Here is an 18910-nt window from a genome sequence, read left to right as displayed (position 1 = left end):
ATAACTTTATCAGATTTAAATAGTCAGGTGTCTATCACATGCCTGAAGGGTTGGTTTTATGAAGTATCCAAGTCCATGTTTTCCTCAATTCATTCCCTCTACACTTTTGCCATTTATCATTATTGCACAATAAACGTTTGGAAAGGGAAAAAAAGTCTTCAAGTACCAAGAAGCCAAGATGGAAAACCATTCCCTGCTGGGAATGAACCACCTTCAGGTCCTTCCTGCAGCTCCCTGTGCTGGGAAAAGGCTGGAGAGAATGAGAGAAGGCAAGGCCTGGCAGCTGGTGGGCAGAGGTGGCTCTGGCAGGTGTTTCCTTGGATGTCTGTACGTGTATCCCTGCGAAAGGAACGTCTCTCCTTAAAAACACTGCTCAGGTTTGGATGGGAATGATTTACAAACTGCCAGGGAGGCTTCAGGTCTTGTTCCCAAACGCTGCAGTTTCGACTCAGGAAATGATTTCCAGGATTCCAAGGAGCTCATTTTCCCTTGATTTATCTCAGAAGGGACAAGGAATGTCAGGAGTGGCTCTGGAAGTGCCTTCAGGATGCAAAGCCATCAGGTAACAGATGGCAAACCGATGGCTCAGCACTCGGGAAATTTACTGACAGGAAACCCAGACTTTGGAAAAGTTAATTCCAAACTTTCTGACTAAGGTTGTTTAACAGGGTGGATTTTCAGATTGAAAAGGGAAAGACAAGCACTGGAGAGGGTTGGACTCTTGCACAAGGGAATCTGTTGGATGCCTCTTCCCACTGATCCGCTGAGTGTAGCAGAGAAGGAGCCAGGATGGATTTACCCTTTCTCCTCTCATTCCCTCACCAGGCTCCACCTTCCTTCCTGTTTTCCTTCCTCCCAGCAGGTCTGTGCTGGGAGGATACACTCCATCAGGATGGGGAATTCCACCTGACCCCTGATCCCACACAGCAGCCAAGTGCCACTGGCACTCTGGTGCCTCCCAGGGAACCCCCAGGATTGGGAGCAATAAACACATCCAGAGGCACTTTGGAATCCCAGTGCTTTCCACAGGTATTCAGGAATTCAGGACAGACTCCCCAGCTGCAGGGCTGTGTGTGCTGCCAGGCCTTGCAGGAGGTTTGGGCAGGGAATTCAACCCTGGAACAGCTGCAAAAATCTGTCTGGCATTTCATCCCAAATTTAGTTTCTAGTGGAAAGCCAGGGAGCGTGGACAACACCTGACATTCCAGGGAAGGCCCACTTAGTTACACAGACAAAATTCCAACAGAATCAGAGCCCAGGGGCCATTTTTCATGGCTTTGGCACTGGCAGGATGAACCAGCAGCCTTGGCACAGCATCCCCAGCAGGGCACAGTTCAGCAGCTTCCTCTTCATGGCTCATAGAAACCTGCTCAGTTTGAACTGGGAAAAAGCTCCATAAACCCATCAAACACGTGGAGCTGGGAATTAAGGAGTCGCTTCCCAACCCCCAGCCACGTGTGCAGAGATAACTGGGAGCACATTTGTTTATTTAAACTCCGAGGAGGAAACAATAAAAATGTTCATTTGAGAAATGTAAACTCATTCCTGTTTCCTTGAACCGCACGTGGCACCTTCCAAAGTCCTCTGGGAGAGGACAAAGGCCAGTCAGACAAACCCACTGGAGCCAGGAATTGGTCTGGAATGTTCAACTCACTACAGTGACACGGGGAATCCTTTCCCCAGTGAGAGGGGCTAAAGCTAAATGGGGTTTTTGGCAATAAACACTTAATTACAGGGAAAGATCATTCCTGCAGGATTGCTCTGCAATTCCAGCTACAGAAGAACTCAGTTTTCTTCATCTGAGGAGAGACCTTCAATCTCATCTCTGTCTCCTCCAATTGCCATCCAGAAGGCTTTGGCCACCTACGATGGCAAAAGAGATGGGAAAGGAGAAAAATTCCCATGAAATGACTGAAGAATTTGAATTCACCACCCCAAAAAGAAGAGACTGAGCAGCAGGTACATGTGGCAGCCAGGTTATCTGGATACAAACCAGGTTGGGAAGTGTGACCTCACCCCTCTGAGGTTAAGGAATTCCAGGCAATTATTTAGGATTCATGGGAGGCACCTCTGATACCAAACCTGTGCTAATTAAGGCCTGATTAAATTTTCCAGGAGATCAAGGCTTTTTCATGGACTTGTGGAAGCTGGACAACAACCCCTGTGATTGCAGGGCCTTCAGCTGGGAAAAGGAAGGGAAAAGGGAAGGGGAAGGGGAAGGGAAATGGAAAGGGGAAGGGAAAGGAAAGGAGAACTTAATGGCAAGGGGGTGGAACGAGATGATCTTTGAAGTCCCTTCCAACCCAAAACATTCTGGAATTTTCCAGTGTTTCAAAATTCCAGGTTTGTTACTCAGTTCTTGAGAGATACCTGACAGGTCCCTAGGACTATGTGGTTTGTTTCTATTCCTCTCACTCCAGGAACCCTCCAGGAGCAGGAACTATGGCTTAGGAAGGGAAAACCCCATTGTTGGTCATTCCAGCAGCGATTCCCAAACTCACCTTTTCTGCGTGGAGCTTCCTTTGCTCATGAGGCAACGTGGCAGCTTTATCTGTGGAAAAGAGGAATGACTTGGGTTGTGAGCCTCAGCAGTGAGCAGGGACAGGAACACCTCCCTCAGCTGGATTTAGGGAACTAGTTCAAGATCATAAAAAAGTGATCTCATTTAGTAACAGCAATTGCTTTTACTAAATAGGAATAGGAATTCGTACAGAATTCCCAACTCACTCTCTGGCTGTCACGGCTGAGCCCCTGGAATAGGTGCCAGAGCTCAGGTACCTCCCTCCTGCTGTTACCTTTCATTTCTTTCAGCTTTGAGAGCAGCCTTTCGAAGTTCTCCAGGTCCCCATCTCTCGTGGTCAGATTGGCCAACTCCTGGATGTCCATGTCCAACATGGGATCTGAAACAGAAAGTGATTGAAGAGAAATTATTCTGGTTTATCAGCATAAATCCAGCATTTTAACATCTGCAAATCCCATTTGCAAATTCCAGCCCCAGAGGAGAGAAACAAACAATTTACTGATTGTTCACATGGAAAATCAGGCATTTTATGGAAGGAATTGTTCCCTGGGAGGGTGGGGAGGCCCTGGCACAGGTTGTCCAGAGAAGCTGTGCCTGCCCCTGGATCCCTGGAAGTGTCCAAGGCCAGGCTGGATGAACTTGGAGCAACCTGGGATAGTGGGAGGTGTCTCTGCCATGGGTGGGAATAAGATGAGTTTAAGGTCCTTCCCACCCAAACCATTCCAGGATTCCAGGATTTTATGATGTATTACATTGCAAGAGTGTGTTTGAGTTCATCCAGTAAAAGTTCCCTGCTGATTCTGGAATGATCTCTCTAGGAACAACCACAGAGTGAATTAAAACCTGATGAGACAGTGCTGAGACCACAAGTGATAACACCCTGTGTTTAGATCTCCACATACAAGTTGTGAGAAAGTCCCATCTCCTGGAATGCTGCACTTATTTAAGGACTGGCTCTGGCAAGTACATTTATCCTCACTTTTCCCAGTGGCTTTGTGGGACCATCCCAGCCAGGTGTGTCTGCTCCAAGCAGAGCAAGATCTCACCTGCAGCGTTGTCCAGCTGCAGGTTGTTTGTTCCAGCTCCATCTTCCCTGCTGTCAGCCTGGGAATCTTCTCTGTCTGCTGGGGAAGGGTTGGACTGTCAACAAACAAACAGGTGTTTGAGTGTGAAAAACCAAAAAACCCCATCAGCAAATCGGGTGCTTCCTGTTTTCACTTCAAAACCTGACACTTCATCTTAAGCTGTCACTGCAAAAGCTGTGCCACGAAAAACCCCTTCTGCAAGGCTGCCAACAGGTACAATGGGGAGGTTTCTTAGGAAAGAATATGGTTTTAAACAACACTATGAAATGGTAGTTTTTGGTTTGCCCAAAATGCCGCTCTTGGATTAACAGATTAATGAGAAACATCTTGGATGGAGCTTTTAGTGATCTCTCCTTGGCTCTGGGGTTTTTTTACACATTGGCACAGTGGGGAGGTGACAACCACCACCCTGAGGGTGGCACAGGAAAGGGCAGCACAAGGGACAGGCTGAGCAAAGGACAGGAACAAGGAATTACTGTTTACTTCTGTCTCTTGGGTCTCTTCAGGGCCAACACTTCGATTTGCACCCGCCAACGTGCTGAGGAGCCCAAAGCCCTGGGTCCTGTCTGGAGACAAAGCAGAAGCTGCAATTACCACAGACACTTGGAACTGGCCAGGTGGGACAGAGAGGATTTCAGGGAAAAGGTGTCAGTGCCTTAAAAATATATTTTAAGCAGAAATTTTAGATGTTTTCTAAGGGTTTTTTAAACTCTGTTAGCAAGATCTACTGCTGAGTGTTTCTCACAGGGAGCCACAAATGTGGGATCTTTTTAATTCTCATTTGAAGTCTCTGCTCCTTTAGGATTTGAGCTGGCAAATGGCTCCTGATTCCAAACAAGGCAGCTGGTGAAATCCAGGAGCAGCATTTGGTGTTCCTGACACTTCCATGGGAAGCAGCACTGAGTTTGGGGCTGGATACAGGAGATGCAACAAGTGCCTTTGCTCACACACAAATTGTTTAAACAGTAATGGCAAAGGCAACTTATAAAATACCTAATTCAGAATTCCTGGAAGGAGCCAGCCATCAAATCCAATTTGTGGAGGTGCTTTGGGCCTTCCACAGCTGCTGCCCTGCTGTGTATTTCAATGGGATTTTAAAATCTAACCTAAAAAGTGACTTCAGACCTAAACCTAAACAGTCAGCTAAGATAACAGATGTGCTACAGTATTTTTAAATTAAACTAGCTGCTTTTTAAAAATGTTTTTATATAAAAATATATGTATAATAGGTGATATTATGAGGTGTTTTTTATAACAAGTCATGCTTTTCTAAGTCACAGTTTACTCCTCCATACAAGCTGGCCTTGCACTGAGTAGTAAATGTTTGCAGTTACACAAGGGACTCAGGAGATTTTTCTGCAAATCTTTGTATTTTAGTCCACTAAAACTGAAATGTGAAGTTATTGTACTAGAAATAGCCAGGAAACAATGAATGGTGCCAAAAGAAAGATTTAATATTACTTTTGAAAATAAATGTGTTCTAAATGATTACACTCATGACTAAGCTCTAGACTCAACTGCTGAGCTGATGTCATTTTGATGCACTGTCCAAATTTCCCTGCCATTTCTCCAAACTCTCCTTTTGAGGGCTTGGATGTGTGACTGAACCCATCAGCCATCCAGCAAACACGTAAACACGTCTCCATAAGAGCATTCCCGGGACCTCCTTTCCTGCTGGATGCTCCTGCAGCTCACGTGTGTCCTGCCCCAGCCTCTCCTCCCCTCCTGCTCCCCCCAGCAGGTATTTGGGGCCACTGGCTCTGCTTTATCCACTTTTACTGCTGGAACAGGTCACCTTCCAAAGGGTTGGGAAGAAGTGAATCAGTGGAGCCAAATGAATTCCCTTAAAAATGTCCAGCTGCCATGGGAGAGCCTGTGAAGTCCACCAGCAAATTAACAGGAATTGAGGGATAAAACACCTGGACTTGTATCCCAAAGCAAAGCAGCTTCCCCAGGTTTCATTGGGCTGTCTTTTGGGAAGCTGTAAAGATGGACACACAGCCAATTTCTGAGTCATCTCAAGTGAGGTTGGACACTGCAGGCCAGAGTGTACTGGAGAGAGAACATTCCCACATTGGCAGTGATCTAATCATGGACCTCGTTCCTATCTGGGATTAGTTTGTCCTGTCCAGAAAAATGACAGGGGCTCCCTGCTCCATATTCCCTCCTCCAACACTACAGAGCCTCAGCCAGAACAATTAGAGATGTCATCCCTTTCAGAAAAACCTGGAATCTCCAGCAGGGCTCTCTGGACAGCAGCTATTTGTCTCTGGCTGCCTGGTTAGGGAGGTGGCAGACATAACACTCGGTTGCAGGCACACCCTCGAAAAAAGCCTTCCATAAACCCTTTTTATTGGATCTAAAAGTTATTCCAACTTCTGGGTGCAATTAAGGAAGTGGGTGATGCCTTACACAGTGTTCTTAGGGCAGCCAAGCCAAAAATTAGCTCATCCAACTTATTGTAATAATCAGTGGTTATGGTGGACCTGGGTTGTCCAGAGAAGCTGTGACTGCCCCTGGATCCCTGGAAGTGTCCAAGGCCAGGTTGGAGCAACCTGGGATAATGGGAGGTGTCCCTGCCCATGGCAGGGGGTGGGACTGGATGAGTTTTAAGGTCCCTTCCAACCTAAGTTTAAATAACCAAGTTTAAAAGTTCTTCCTAGAGCAGGTTAATTGTATGTCAATAGAGCCTGGCCACACCTGAGGGAACCACCTTCACCTGGGCTCAGGAGGGAGGGATTTAAGCAGGGAACAAGCCAAGCTCCTCTTCCAAAGGGCAGGAAACGGTTTCTTTTCCTACCACACGAGCTCTTGGAGGGACAGATAAAGGCAGCAGCAGTTGTGGGGAGGGAAATATGTTACCTGGAGAATCACTCGTGTCCTTCTGCACAAGGGGGAGAAAAACTCCTCCTCCTCAGAGTGAGAGAGCTCTGAGGGCTGGAGAACCAACAGCTCCAAAAAGGAATTGCCCTCTGGAGACCCCCAGGTAAGGCTGTTTGTTTGTCTCAATAATTTATTTACTCACAAAGCATGTGGTGGGATTGTTTGATGTGAAATTGTTTATAATTCAACTGTGTTACACTGGATAACTACTTTTATGAATCTGTGTGAGAATGGATGTATTTAATGTTAAGAGAAAAAAGTCAAAATTTTAATAGGTGTGTGGCAAAACTACAGCTTGAGAAGAACTGTGTTTGGGCTTAAGATAAAATGCAGTAAAATAATATGGGTTTAATGCTCGTGCTTGAAAAAAGTCATTCCTGCTCTGCTTGTAAACTTAAATTGTCACAGGAACAGGTTGTTGAAGGAAGGCAATGCTGTAACACTGGTTTTTTGGATGGCTACACTTAACAGTGCTACAACCACGTGCTACTACATATTTACTACTAGAACTACCTTATGCTCTCTGAAAAAATCTCCCCATGGAACACGAGAGCATGGTTTCCAAGCAGGCAGCACTTGTAGGTAATTCAGTGGAAAAGCTAAAGTTTGATGCACATGGCAGCCAGTTTGCAGGAGCTGGAGGAAGCTGAAAACAAAAGATGTGTTACAGGTTGTAAAAAGTTTTATTTTAAGTAAAATGAGCTTCCCTTTGAAGGCACAGTCAGGCTGCAGCACCTTCCAAATATAGCTCACTTCCTGAGGGGTTTGTGGTGATGTGTGGGCTTTGTGGAGATAGAAAATCTGGATTTTCAAGGAGTCTGACCTTTCCAGAACACAGCAGTGATGTGTAGGAATTTCCCCCCCATGAAAAACTGAACATGTGACTGAACTGTGCTGTTCTGTAAGGTGGCATCTGCCAAATGCAGGAAATATGCTGCTAAGAAACCACTTTTGGCACAAGTGAGATAACTTTGCACCATCTGCTGTGGTCACCTGGTTCTCTGCAATGGTAACACTAAGTCAGACCCCACCTTAACCTCATTTCTGATGCAGGATGAGAAACACTCAGGAAGCTACATTAAAAAAATAAAACATAGGATCAGTTTGGGAGTCCTCATCCTGGTTTTACTGAGTCCCAGCAACTATTTTGCAGCTACAGGGAGGAGCAGAAGCCTCTCAGCACTTTAAATCAGTTCACAGTTAAAAGTCACAACAGGAGAAAATGGGACATGAGGGAGCAGACAGACATTGGAAGGTTTCTGGTGGGGTAAGGGTTTGTGAAACAGGAGGCCAAGCCCTCCCCAAGAGTTTAGTCCTCCTACATTTCCTGCAGCACCTCGTGTTATTAGAAAGGTAATTAAAGGTTTTCAAGTAAATGGAAGTGTCTGCACTTGCAGCCACAGTATTTCCTTTTCTAATGAGTCTAAACCTAAAGTGATTTTTTTTTTTTCCAAAATTCTAGCTACCAGATAATCACTTGTCTGCAGGAAATTATCTGAGGTTGCCTGTTTCAAAGAAATTCTGTGGTTTCCACATACTCAAGTGGGGTTTTCTGTAGGGAAAACCATCCTTCTTGCAATGCACTTGGTACATCCTTTAACATTTGACATCACCTCTCTGCCAAATCTCATCTCTGCACTTGCTATTCTCCCTGTTTCAAAAATTAAAATAAGTCCCAAATTTGGACTTTAACCTTTTACTTCTTCTACAGCAAACCCTGTATCAGTTTTTAGACCTGATAACGACAAACTATTTCCTGCTAGAATTTGGGGGGACAACCTTTCATTTTTCATTGCAACTTGCAGAATCCATGGAACATTTCACTCAGTTATTGACAGGGTGCAAGGTAAAGCACAGAGGGAGCAGGAGCAGATGCTGAAACAGGAGTAAATCTTGACACAGAAATTCTTTCCAGTGAGGGTGGTGAGGTGCTGGAATGGATTTCCCAGAGAAGCTGTGGCTGCCCCAGCCCTGGAAGTGTCCAAGGCTAAGTTGGATGAACTTGGAGCAACCTGATCTAGTGGAAGGTGTCCCTGCCCATGGCAGGGGGTGGGATGAGATGAATTTTAAGGTCCCTTCCAACCCAAACCATTTCATGATTGTGTGATAAATCTCCCCTGTTGCCTGTGAGTTTATTGGGACATCAAGGACAAGGAAAGCAACCCCTGAACCCTCTTATTCCCTGGGAAAGGTTGGGGGGTGCTCAGATCTCTCTCTGCTGATGCAGTAGCTCAATTTAAACTTTTGGTAGGAACCCCAAGCCCTGTGGGCTTCCCAGACTGCAGGCAGGAGGGAGCTGTCACGTACCGCTCTTCATGACCACGTTGGACCACACGTTGGCATTCAGGGCTTGCACGATCCGCTTCACCCCGGTGGACTCGGGGAAATCATCTAAACCAGAACAGAGACATTGCCCTCCTAAAAATCACACCCAAAACCACGAGGGGCCCCAAAGCCAGCAGGGGTGTGGCTGCAGGCCTGTCCCATCTTCTCCCAATCCACAGAAATTGCCGCTTCTGGGAGGAAACACAGATTTCTCACCTTTGTTTCCTGAGAGGCCAAAGAAATCTAAATTAACACCTCACTTCTTGGTCTGAGCTTCCAGGTATAATGAACTGTGAGCTCTCAGCCTTTGGGAGAGATCTACATTGTTAAGTACCATCTGAGTAAATTTAATAGTGACAGACAATTTTTAAGTTGCTGTTAAAAGCAACTGAAAACCTTTTACCCCGGGATCTTTTAGAGTGCTGTGTGGCATAAAAATAGATATTAGAATTAATGCTGTGGGGCATAAAAATAGGTATTAGCATTACTCTTCCTTCCTTTAGAAAGTAAAGAAGTTGAGACAACCATTTAAAAAAGGTGTGATGCTTGTTAGAAATGAGATAGATGTTGTTGAGACAACTTTACAATAATCAATCTTGGAATGTTCCAGTAATCCTGGGAATTACAGGAACCTGAAAGACGAGGGAAAGCATTATTCAGATTTGAACTTATTTACTGAATAGATCTGACACCACTTGGGACAAAGTCAGTTTTCCCACTTCCTCAGTTTAGTCAGCTTCCCATGTTTGTGCAGGTTCACAAAGGGAAAAAAAAAACCCACCCAAACAATTCTTTGGTTACAAAAATGTGATTGTTTAGAAATCAAACCCCAGTGACTCAGGGACAGGTGCAGTAATTGAAACTGCCTTTAAAAAGGAATTTAAAGCTCTCTCTCTGACCCCTTAGATCAAATGTTTTGCCCTCTGTGATGCTGCTGTTTGGTTTTATATCAGAGTCATTATCAAAGTCTCAGTTTGGAGCTCTTGTCCTGGCTGAGTGTCAGTGAGTCACAGCAAAAGCTCTTTTGTGATGAGCTGCCAGAAATGTCAGAATTTTGAGCAGATACTGGCCCAGAGTGTTTACTGCATCTGTTGTGCCTTTTGTAATTCACACAGCATGTTTATGGGGTAAATAAGTTACTCACTGGAACACAGTTCCTCCCCTGCATGAGTCACAGTGAATCAACTACCATTTAAAAATCTAGGGAAGAACATGGATCTTAATATTCCCAAAATTAACATCCTGAGTCATTGTTACTCCTATTGTTTATATTATGTAAATGGTAAACAGCCTGTTCTTTAAAAGAGTTATTCAACAGAAAAATAACTCAATGTAATGTTACTAATATTTCCTTTCCAAGCATTCAAGGGTCTTCACTTGTGATTTTTCTGGTTTCTGGGAATCAGAAACATGTGCATCCCTCCCTCTTTGACCAAACAAAAAGACAGCACTTTAAAGGCACGGTGAGGGGAGAAGGAGAGTTCTCAGCTACTCAAGATACAATTTACTGAGCCTTTAAAGGGGGAAAGGGGTGGGACTTGTGCTCTAGCTGAGGATTTTACACTGAATTCTTCTTGATGAACCCGAAATGTTAGTGACTGCCTGCACTCCAGCCTGGCAGTGCAGCCACTTCTCTCGTTTTGGCTCTGTAGGGGTAAGATGGAAACACTTTTTTGCATCACTGAAGTGAGCAGATAAGGCTGATGCTGATAAGGCTGTCAGGAAGTGCACAGTCACTCTTCAGGAGTGGAACATCACACTTCTGACTTTTTTTTTTGCCTTTTTTTTTTGTTTTTTCTTCTTTGAGTTACAAACGTATGGGCAGCCAGTGATTCTGAAACTGGTTTATTTCCTGTGTAACACTGCACGTTGTTCTAAAATGTTTTTAATAACCTCCCCTCTTCTGCCCATGGTGTCACTGTTTGAAAAATGTCTATCTTCTCTTGGTAGTTACAGTAGTTTAAGTTTTTTTTTAAAACAATGAAGAGTTTTCCTGCCCTCCTGCATCTCTTGTTTTAGATTTATTTTCCAAGTGGAATTTATTTTCCAAGTGGAATATAAACACTCCTAATGTATCAATACAGCCCTAGGGTTCAGTGCCAGAGAAAGGAGCAGATATTATTATTTTTATGGAGGTGCTACATAAACAGCAGCTGTATTTGGGAGGAGACAAATGGAATTTCTCAGAGGAAATAACCTCCTCCTCCTGACCTTTTATAGCTGAGACTAAGCCCCACCAACTGGGAGCATTCCATGCTGTAATCATGTGGCACATCAACAATTGCAAGGGGCATAACTTTATTTAGAAGTTATTTTGGGGTGTTTTTTCATTCTCAAAATGACAAGAGAAGTGGCAGTCTTACCATCTTCGTCAGGCAGCTCCTCAGGGTTAAGTTCTACCAGCTCAAAGCCATGTTTGATGCACCATTCTTGAGCTTTCTGTCTGTTTACACCTAAATTGGGAAGCAAAAATGTGTATTAAACATACAGATTTGAGAGCAGTATCAGCAGTTGAATATTTACCTGTGTTTTATTCACTCAAGGTTGTTTGCTTATTTTGGATTGTATGGGGGGAAAGTGTTGTTATAGCTGCTGTGGTCCTTCATTCACTTGGGATTCCAAAAGCTGCAGAGTTAAACTCCTCCTTGGAATTGTTTTGGGGGTTTTTTGAAATGTCATGAAGTTAAATGGCTTTGGAAGGTACTCAAAGGAAAATGTAAGTGAGGTGCTACAGTGAAAGAAGACTTCCATTAACTCTGGGGTTGATAGTCAATTAAGCTGCAGGGACACATCTGCGCCTCTAAGCTCACCGTTGTGTTTAATGGCCAAATGGTCAAAAAAAAGTCCTTTCCACTGGAATTAAGCAACCAACAGCCTCCCCCAGGATCATGCAGATCCAGCAGTGTGAAGGCCTTTTCTCCTGGCAGTGGCAGGGCACCCAGAGCTCACTGAGCAGGCTGGCACAGTTCTGATTCAGCTTTAACCACAACTCGCTGACGGTTTCTGCCCCTGCTCCCGAGTCTCTTGGCTGTTCAGCACATCTCAGGGCCACTTGCACCCAGATATTCTGAGCCATAACTGACTGAATTAGACAGTGAATTATCCTGCAGGGTTAATAACTCTGTCAGTGGGGGAGTTCTGGGGGGTTCATACCATTCTCAGACACTCTGTCGCACACCAGGATCAGCACCTCTGGCAGCCACTCTTCTGTCAGGGGCAGCCACTCAGAGACACCTTCCAGCCCAGTTTTCTAAAAGAGGGGGGGGAAAAAAAGGAATTCTTTGGAATACATCCTCAAATACTTGAGTTTTTAATAGTATTAGAACAAAATGAAGTAAGGAAATGTGCTTTTTCTGTCTCAGTCTTTCTGGCTCCTGCTAAAGCACTGTTTCCACTGCTGCCTTACAGCTTAGCAGCAACAATTTTGGATAAAATGCACTGAATCTTACATTTAGCTCCCTCATTTTTGGCTCTCCTAAAGGAGCCTTTCCAAAGCAGCATCAGGTAGGAATAACACTGGAAGAGGATTTGCCTAACTTAGTGGCATATTTGTATCTTAAAAACCTCTCTTCCAGTTGGAGTACAGTAGTAAAAGGGGAGGGAACTGCTGCTATTGTTAGCAGGCATAATTTAACATGGATCTCCTGACAATTAATAGCACAGCCTGGAGGGGAGGGATGGCACAAGAGGGAGAATCTCATTTATGGTTATCACTGTGCTAAGGCAGCTACATCACACAGATAAAGCAAGGAAATGAAGCAGCAGAGTCTCACTGTTGTGCTGTCAAAGTACACCACGAACGCCTGCACGGACTCGGCGATTTCTCCAGTGACGTGGAACGTGTTTGGGACCACACAGAGATGAATATCTGCAGAATAATACTTGTTATCGATTGTCCAGGGGTAAAAATTCACTCTTCCACTTGTAATTGCACCCACAGTCAGGTCATCTTTCCCTGTGATACCTGTGTAAGAGAAAAGGGAAGAGAAGGGTGATGAAGGCAGCATGAAGAAAATAATTTGTCTAGAACAGTACAGTGCCAACTTTACTTGCTATAATAAACCAGTCTGTATTCAAGATCTCTACAAATTCAACTCAATTTGTTACTCTGTCCTAGATTTTAATACTTAGCTTTCAAAAGAATTTGCTTTCTAGTTTTCAAAGTAAGACATGGTACAGCAGCTCTCCAGAAAGCCTTTTTTTTTTTTCCCCTGGAAATGCCTTTTTTAAAGTGTTAAACTCACTGCCTGTAGACAGGGTGTATGGAGAGAACACCTAGACTCTGTTACAGCAGAAACCTTCACACAGTCATTCAGATGTAAAGAACTGTTTGACTGTGACCACAACCTGAAGGTAACTAATGAGAAAATGAACCCAGTTACTACAATTTGGTTGTAATTCCCATTAAATTCCACGTAGGAGTTCAACAATTAAAATCCCAGGCAGTGTTTGATAAGATAATGTTAAACACTGCCCTTCCCAGTGCACGCTCCTGGCACCTCATGGAATGGAGTTAGAGTTTGCAGCAGAGCATCCCTCCATACCTCGAGGGAAAGGGCAGAATACCTTGTTCCAGCTGGATGAACTCGAGGTCACTTGAAAACACAGGTCAGTTATTTATAAAATGGCCTGAGCCATTCAGAATTGCCTGGGGTATCAGAGGAGTTAAAGAAATAAAGTACACAGCTTTTCAAGGATCTTAAAGGTTGTATTTTAAGGTACTGAGAGGCAGTTCCTGGAGCTGTAAGAACAGGCTGTTCCCTAAATAGTTGGGACATGAATTTGAATTTATCTGTATCTTACTAATAAAAAGGCAGGAAAAGCCTGTTGCCAAGGTTGCCATAGAAAGGTTCAATGATTTTTGCAACTAACTGCAAAGTCTGGTGTGCTGAATGAACACAGTGTACAGGGCAGGGAGAGGGGAGCTCTGAACCAGGATTATTTGCAGCAGTGAGGAGGAGATGGAACCTGAGGGAGAAATTTGACCTCAGAAACAGAACCCTGGAGCCATTTCCTACTGAGGAGGATGAAACAGGAATCTCCTCTCTGGGTTTGCTAAGAAAAAAGTGCTTTTTCCAGGTTAAAGTTTGATTTTATTATTTTATTTTTTTTTTTACTTGGGATGCCAAGAGTTTTCAGAGCAATTGGTCTTTGTGCAGCAGCTCTTCTGGGATCAGATGATCCACCTCACCTTGGAGCTGGGGATGGTGCTGCTGAGGCACCCCAAAACCAACCCTCATTCTGAGCTTTGTGTTCTCACAGCTGTTCATAGAAATAGGGAAGGGACCAGCAATCCAGGCAACCAAATCCAGGAATCTTGAAAGGCTTCCTTCTTCCACAGCTTTTTTTAACCACTCTTAAGCAGTAATTCCAATTCCAGTGGCCCAGAGAAGCTGTTTTCCCATGTTTACATGGATATTAGGACTAATGGAAGTAGTTGGATATAGAGATATCTGGAGTGCAGATATTTTGTTTGGAGGTTTTGACTATGATATAAATTTCCCTTTATTTGTGCTTTGACAGTTAAAAATAAGTAACTAAATACAAATCAGTGTGAGCTAACAGAATTGCAAATCAATGCCACAAGAAGCTTAGAATAAAGGAGACTGCAGAAATTATTGAAACCCAGAAAATCAGCAATAAGACTTAAAAAACCAAAGGGAGGAAAACAGGGTGAGGAAAGGAAATCAGTTCAAAAATCACCTGGGTGAGTTATTCCCCCTAGAAAGGGCATAAAATGCAAGAACTTCTTATAAAGGATTTTTCAAAAGCTGGTATGAATTTCACATTTGCTTTGTAAGTGATTTTTTTTTAACTTGCAGAAGAGTTCATGGACAAATTTAGGCCTCAAAGTACTGCCAGCATGAGGACATGGCCCATTTCCTACTACCTGCTCCTTGTTCCTGTACTTTAAGCAGTTTTCTTTCATCCCATTGTGCTGCTGATGACCCATCCTGCAGCCAAAGATTTTGCCAATTCCCTGTGAAATTTCTCTCCCAGTAAAAATGGATGTTGCACACTGAACTCAAAAGGGGCTTCAGGAACTTGCTGAAAGGATTCAGATTTGCTGTGGCCCCAGCCTGCACTCAGAGCTGTAACAAATTACTGCAGAACAGCCTGATCACCCCTGGCAGGAAACTCAACATCTTGGGAGGGGTTTTCTCCCACAAAAGTTGCTTAAAACAATTAGGTTTTGGCCTTTAGAGTAAACAAGCAGAGACTATAAGAGAAATATATACAGCAACTTAAACTGAGTTCTCATTCTATGCAGAAACTAGTTTTAGGTGTTATATTTACCACCTCTGCATTCCAGAAATTTCTTTCCGGAACAAAATGTATTTTAGTGAAAAAAGGAAATTCAGCCACGATAGTCTGGTATCCAGTCTAAGGAATAACCCCATGAAGTTCTATTTGGATACAGAATAAACTCCTAGAAAATGAATATGGCAAAAGGAGGTGGCTTGTCCAACTTATCTCTCGTGAGTGGCTTAGGAGGGAGTTACTCCTTTTGAATATTAAACTCCTCAGCCACCGAAAGTGTCAGTGGTTTGCCATCCAAAGAGCCTGGAAAACCAAGTGAGTCACTCTGGGACCACAAGAGGAGCAGGGCCTGCTGGGCTGGGCTCTCCAGCTCCCCTTTTGGGAGAGGGAAGAGGCTGCTCTGGGTGACAGGAATGCAAGCACACTGCAGAGGCATCGCCGTTCAGGAGCGCTAAAAACACTCGTGGAAAACTTCGGGGCACTCAAGAAAGTTGCTTGGTGTCACTCAAAAACATGATTTAGAGCTCAGAGTCTTCTAAGAAATACTGGGAGTTGTTTTATTTTTAGGCAGTCAATCACCAGCTTAGATTTTCAGTAAGTGCATTACTTGTGTCCTCCTTCACTCACAGGTGAGTGGATTTACCTAGAATTTTTAATAAAGTGGACACTAATCCTGATTGATGCCTTTGGAAATTAATTTCAGCTATTTACATAAATCTTTGCTCATTTTACTGACTTAAACTTGTTAACTTTTAATTTCATATTCTTGCCTACAGACAAGATAAATTAACCAATGACTTGGAGGACAAAGCAGACATGGCAAAGCTCTATAACCTCACATCCATTCCCTTCTTTAATACTGAGGCTTAGTGCAAATACTTTTTCAAAAGGTGAACTGGAGACCAGAAAAAACTTTTCAGAAAAGCTGAATAATCAATATTATCAATAATAATCAGACACCCCTATGTAGCTCTCTTGCAGCAATTTCCCTGTTCTCTGACACCCAACTGATATTTTTAAGCATTTTGACCACATGGTGTTTAATAGTAATATTTTTTGGAATAATTATAACTACTTTTTGCAGGGTGTTTTCCTTTCCAAAGGCGTTAAGGTATTGATCACTCTTCCTGGTGTTTTTCAGACTGAATCCATGCTGTAAGAACACAAATCAGCCTCCTACAATGCCCTAAATGATCCCAAATCCTCAAGAGTTGTCAGGTATTCCAAGTAGTTCCCACATTCTGGGCCTTGAGAGCCACCTGGTGGAATAAACCATAAAAAATACTCCTAAAAATTACACCAAGGAGGAAAGAGACCCCAAATGTGCTGTAGGGGAAGAGGGGAGTGGTAAACAGTCAAAAAGGGGAAGGGAAAGAAGGGAAAACAATCACATCAGACAGGATTTATCTGTTGGTCAGCATTTTTAAAACTGAAACAATCTTATTTGCTGTTTTAATTTGTGATAAACATATCACAGTAAGACACAGATCTATGTTCATTTTAAATAGTTTTGTTTTGCCACAACACCCAATGAATTAAAGCATTCAGAGCATCCTACAGAAACTCGAACAAATAAAAATATATCCAGCAAATACACCGTAACACCTTCTTCATCCTCAAGGCATTTCCCACTGGGAAAAGACTTGGAATTAGCCTGGAAGGTTCTGACAGGCTGTTTGACCCCACCAAAACCCTTCAGCCCAGCCCTGTCCCCACCAGTATGTCCTTGGATGTTTTACAACGTTCTGCTGGATGGATCTGATTTAAATTCACTTGTTAAACAAAACAGACACTTAAAATTCAAATGGTATTTTAGTAAATCATCTTGTTTCTTTCAGGAAGATTTTAATGTCTTTGTGAAGAAACCCAACCAAGGACACCCAGAAAAAGCAGTAAGACTCCAGTTTGGTGGAAGCTGAGACATTTCAAAGTGAGTACTATTTAAAAAAATCTGAAGTTTAAATTTAAGACTTTCTCAGATTAAGTAACATTTCTATGAAGCTTTTTACTCATCTTTTTTTTTAACTTTTTTAATTTCCCTACGAAAAACAATCAAAGGAAACCTACAGGGACCTTGAACCTTCCCATTTGCTTATTTTCCTCAAAAATAAGCAAAACCCAATAATTATATTCTTTGCTGTGGAATCCTTAAATAATTCAGTATCAACTCAGTTGACAGAGAAGCTTTTGACTGCAGACTTTGTACTGTTGTTTTTGTCTCAAAATGTGGTTTAATGAGATGGAGGGAGCCAGTTCCTGGGGGCAGCCCTGTGCTTTGTGAGGTCCTAAGTAAGATCCTGCTCAGGAAAAGATGAAAATAAATCCAGAAAAGGGGATGAGGGTGTTAAGTTCTACATTTCAAGTGTGCATAGCAAACTGTTCATGAGTTCCCTAAAAAGCAAGGCTGTCCTAAGATGTTGTAATGGGAAAGCCACGAAAATGTAAACAGCTTCTTTTTGGAATCCCTCTGAATTTAGAATTACCAAAAATCCCACCAGGGTTTACTCTGTTATCAGGTCTCCCTATGTTCCCTTTTAAAGCCATGAAAAGGAATACTGGGTTTCCAGGAAAACCACTTCCTACAGACTAAATTCCACGTATTTGACATGAATTGTAATCTGCAATTCTAACAACTGCAGAGCAGATGAGTTTTTTTAGTTTTCCCTTTTAGTGCTTCTGCACTGGGACAACAAATGGTCTAATGCAAGAGCCCAGGCCCAGCAGGAATTTTAGAAATTCCACCGTCCTGAAGGTCCAAGACAGTCTGTTCACTTCATAAATGGGCAGGTGAAAGCAAAGGGACAGTATTTAGTTTGCTCCTGGTTTTCCCTTGCCCATAATCCTGAGCCACTGGGGTTGCTCTGGAGTCCCCCTCTTGCTCCAGGGAGCACTGATGTGTCCCAGAGAAACAAGAATTGGTTAAGGTAATTCTCGAATTGTCCAGGTATAACTCACAATAGCTTATTCCCACAGAAAGGGGTAAAAGAGTATTTTGGGACATGGGGCTTCCTTTACTCCTGTGGGTTCTGGCTGTGAAGCTGCTCCTGGGTGTCAGAGTGGACAAACCACAACCCACGGCTCCAGACCACCCCTGTTTAATGAATTATTTCCTCGAAGCACTAAGGAGGTCCCTGACACGCTCTGCAAGGGCTTGGGGGCTGCAGGGGACTGGGTGGCAGCCCTGGGGCTGGGGGGAGGATCGAGACCCTGAGGGGAGGATGGAACCCCCGAGAGGCGGATTGAGACCCTGAGGGGTGGATTTTAAACCCTGAGGAGTGGATTTGAGACCCTGAGGGTAGAACTGTGACTGTGAGGGGGGGCTCAGCCGCCGCGACGGGAGGACTGGGACCATGAGGGGATGGCAGAGATCCTGGGGGAAGGATTGATCTCCTAAGGTGCCGATTGAAACCTGAAGGGAGAACTGGGACCCTGCTGGCGAGGGACAGCGATTCTGACGGAAGGACTGAGCCCCTGAGGGAGGAATAAGGATACTGAGCGAAGGACTGGGACCCTGGCGGGAGCACAACCACCCTGAGGGCCCGGGCTGGGGGGAGGAGCCGCTGCCAGGCCGCTTCCAGCGGGCGCGGGCAGGCCGAGTCCCTTCTTTCCGCCCTCGCGGGCGCCGCGGCGGCACCGACTCACGTTTGACGAGCTCCTCGGGCGCGAAGCCCGCGGCACAGCTGGTCACCAGCGCCAGCGGCCCCGCCGCCGCCTCCGCCGCCATGGCGCCCGCGCCGCGCCCGCCCCTGCCGCCGCTACCACCCGCGCGCGGGGGGGGCGGCACGGGGAGGAGCCGGGCCGAGCGCGGGTTCGGCCCCTGCTCGGTGCGCTCTCC

General features: G+C 44.4%; 1 protein-coding gene across 1 annotated transcript; it reads right to left on the bottom strand.

Annotated features, from left to right (window-relative positions):
- Positions 1 to 1470: 1470 nt before the first annotated feature.
- AAGAB (alpha- and gamma-adaptin binding protein) lies at positions 1471 to 18811 on the bottom strand. The gene is made up of 10 exons (XM_017830334.1): positions 18718 to 18811; positions 12588 to 12778; positions 11968 to 12064; positions 11178 to 11267; positions 8797 to 8880; positions 4090 to 4172; positions 3568 to 3661; positions 2796 to 2900; positions 2502 to 2551; positions 1471 to 1863 (listed from the first exon to the last, which is right to left on the bottom strand). Exons 1-10 carry the CDS (start codon positions 18797 to 18799, stop codon positions 1786 to 1788), a joined length of 954 nt encoding a protein of 317 aa, XP_017685823.1. The 5' UTR covers positions 18800 to 18811; the 3' UTR covers positions 1471 to 1785.
- Positions 18812 to 18910: the final 99 nt, after the last annotated feature.

The sequence above is a fragment of the Lepidothrix coronata genome, unplaced genomic scaffold (assembly GCF_001604755.1).
Source record: "Lepidothrix coronata isolate B3197 unplaced genomic scaffold, Lepidothrix_coronata-1.0 Scaffold176, whole genome shotgun sequence".
Lineage (NCBI taxonomy): Eukaryota > Metazoa > Chordata > Aves > Passeriformes > Pipridae > Lepidothrix > Lepidothrix coronata.
This window is presented reverse-complemented; position numbering and strand designations above follow the sequence as displayed.

Bases quoted from the DNA above. Each gene is read 5' to 3' on its own strand.
- AAGAB (XM_017830334.1), bottom strand. From the start codon at position 18,799: ATGGCGGCGGAGGCGGCGGCGGGGCCGCTGGCGCTGGTGACCAGCTGT. The intron at 12,065-12,587 runs GTGAGACTCTGC...CCCCTCTTTTAG, and splicing joins TGTACTTTGACAGCACAACA to AAAACTGGGCTGGAAGGTGT. The intron at 3,662-4,089 runs GTAAACAGTAAT...GTTTGTTGACAG, and splicing joins AAGAGACCCAAGAGACAGAA to TCCAACCCTTCCCCAGCAGA.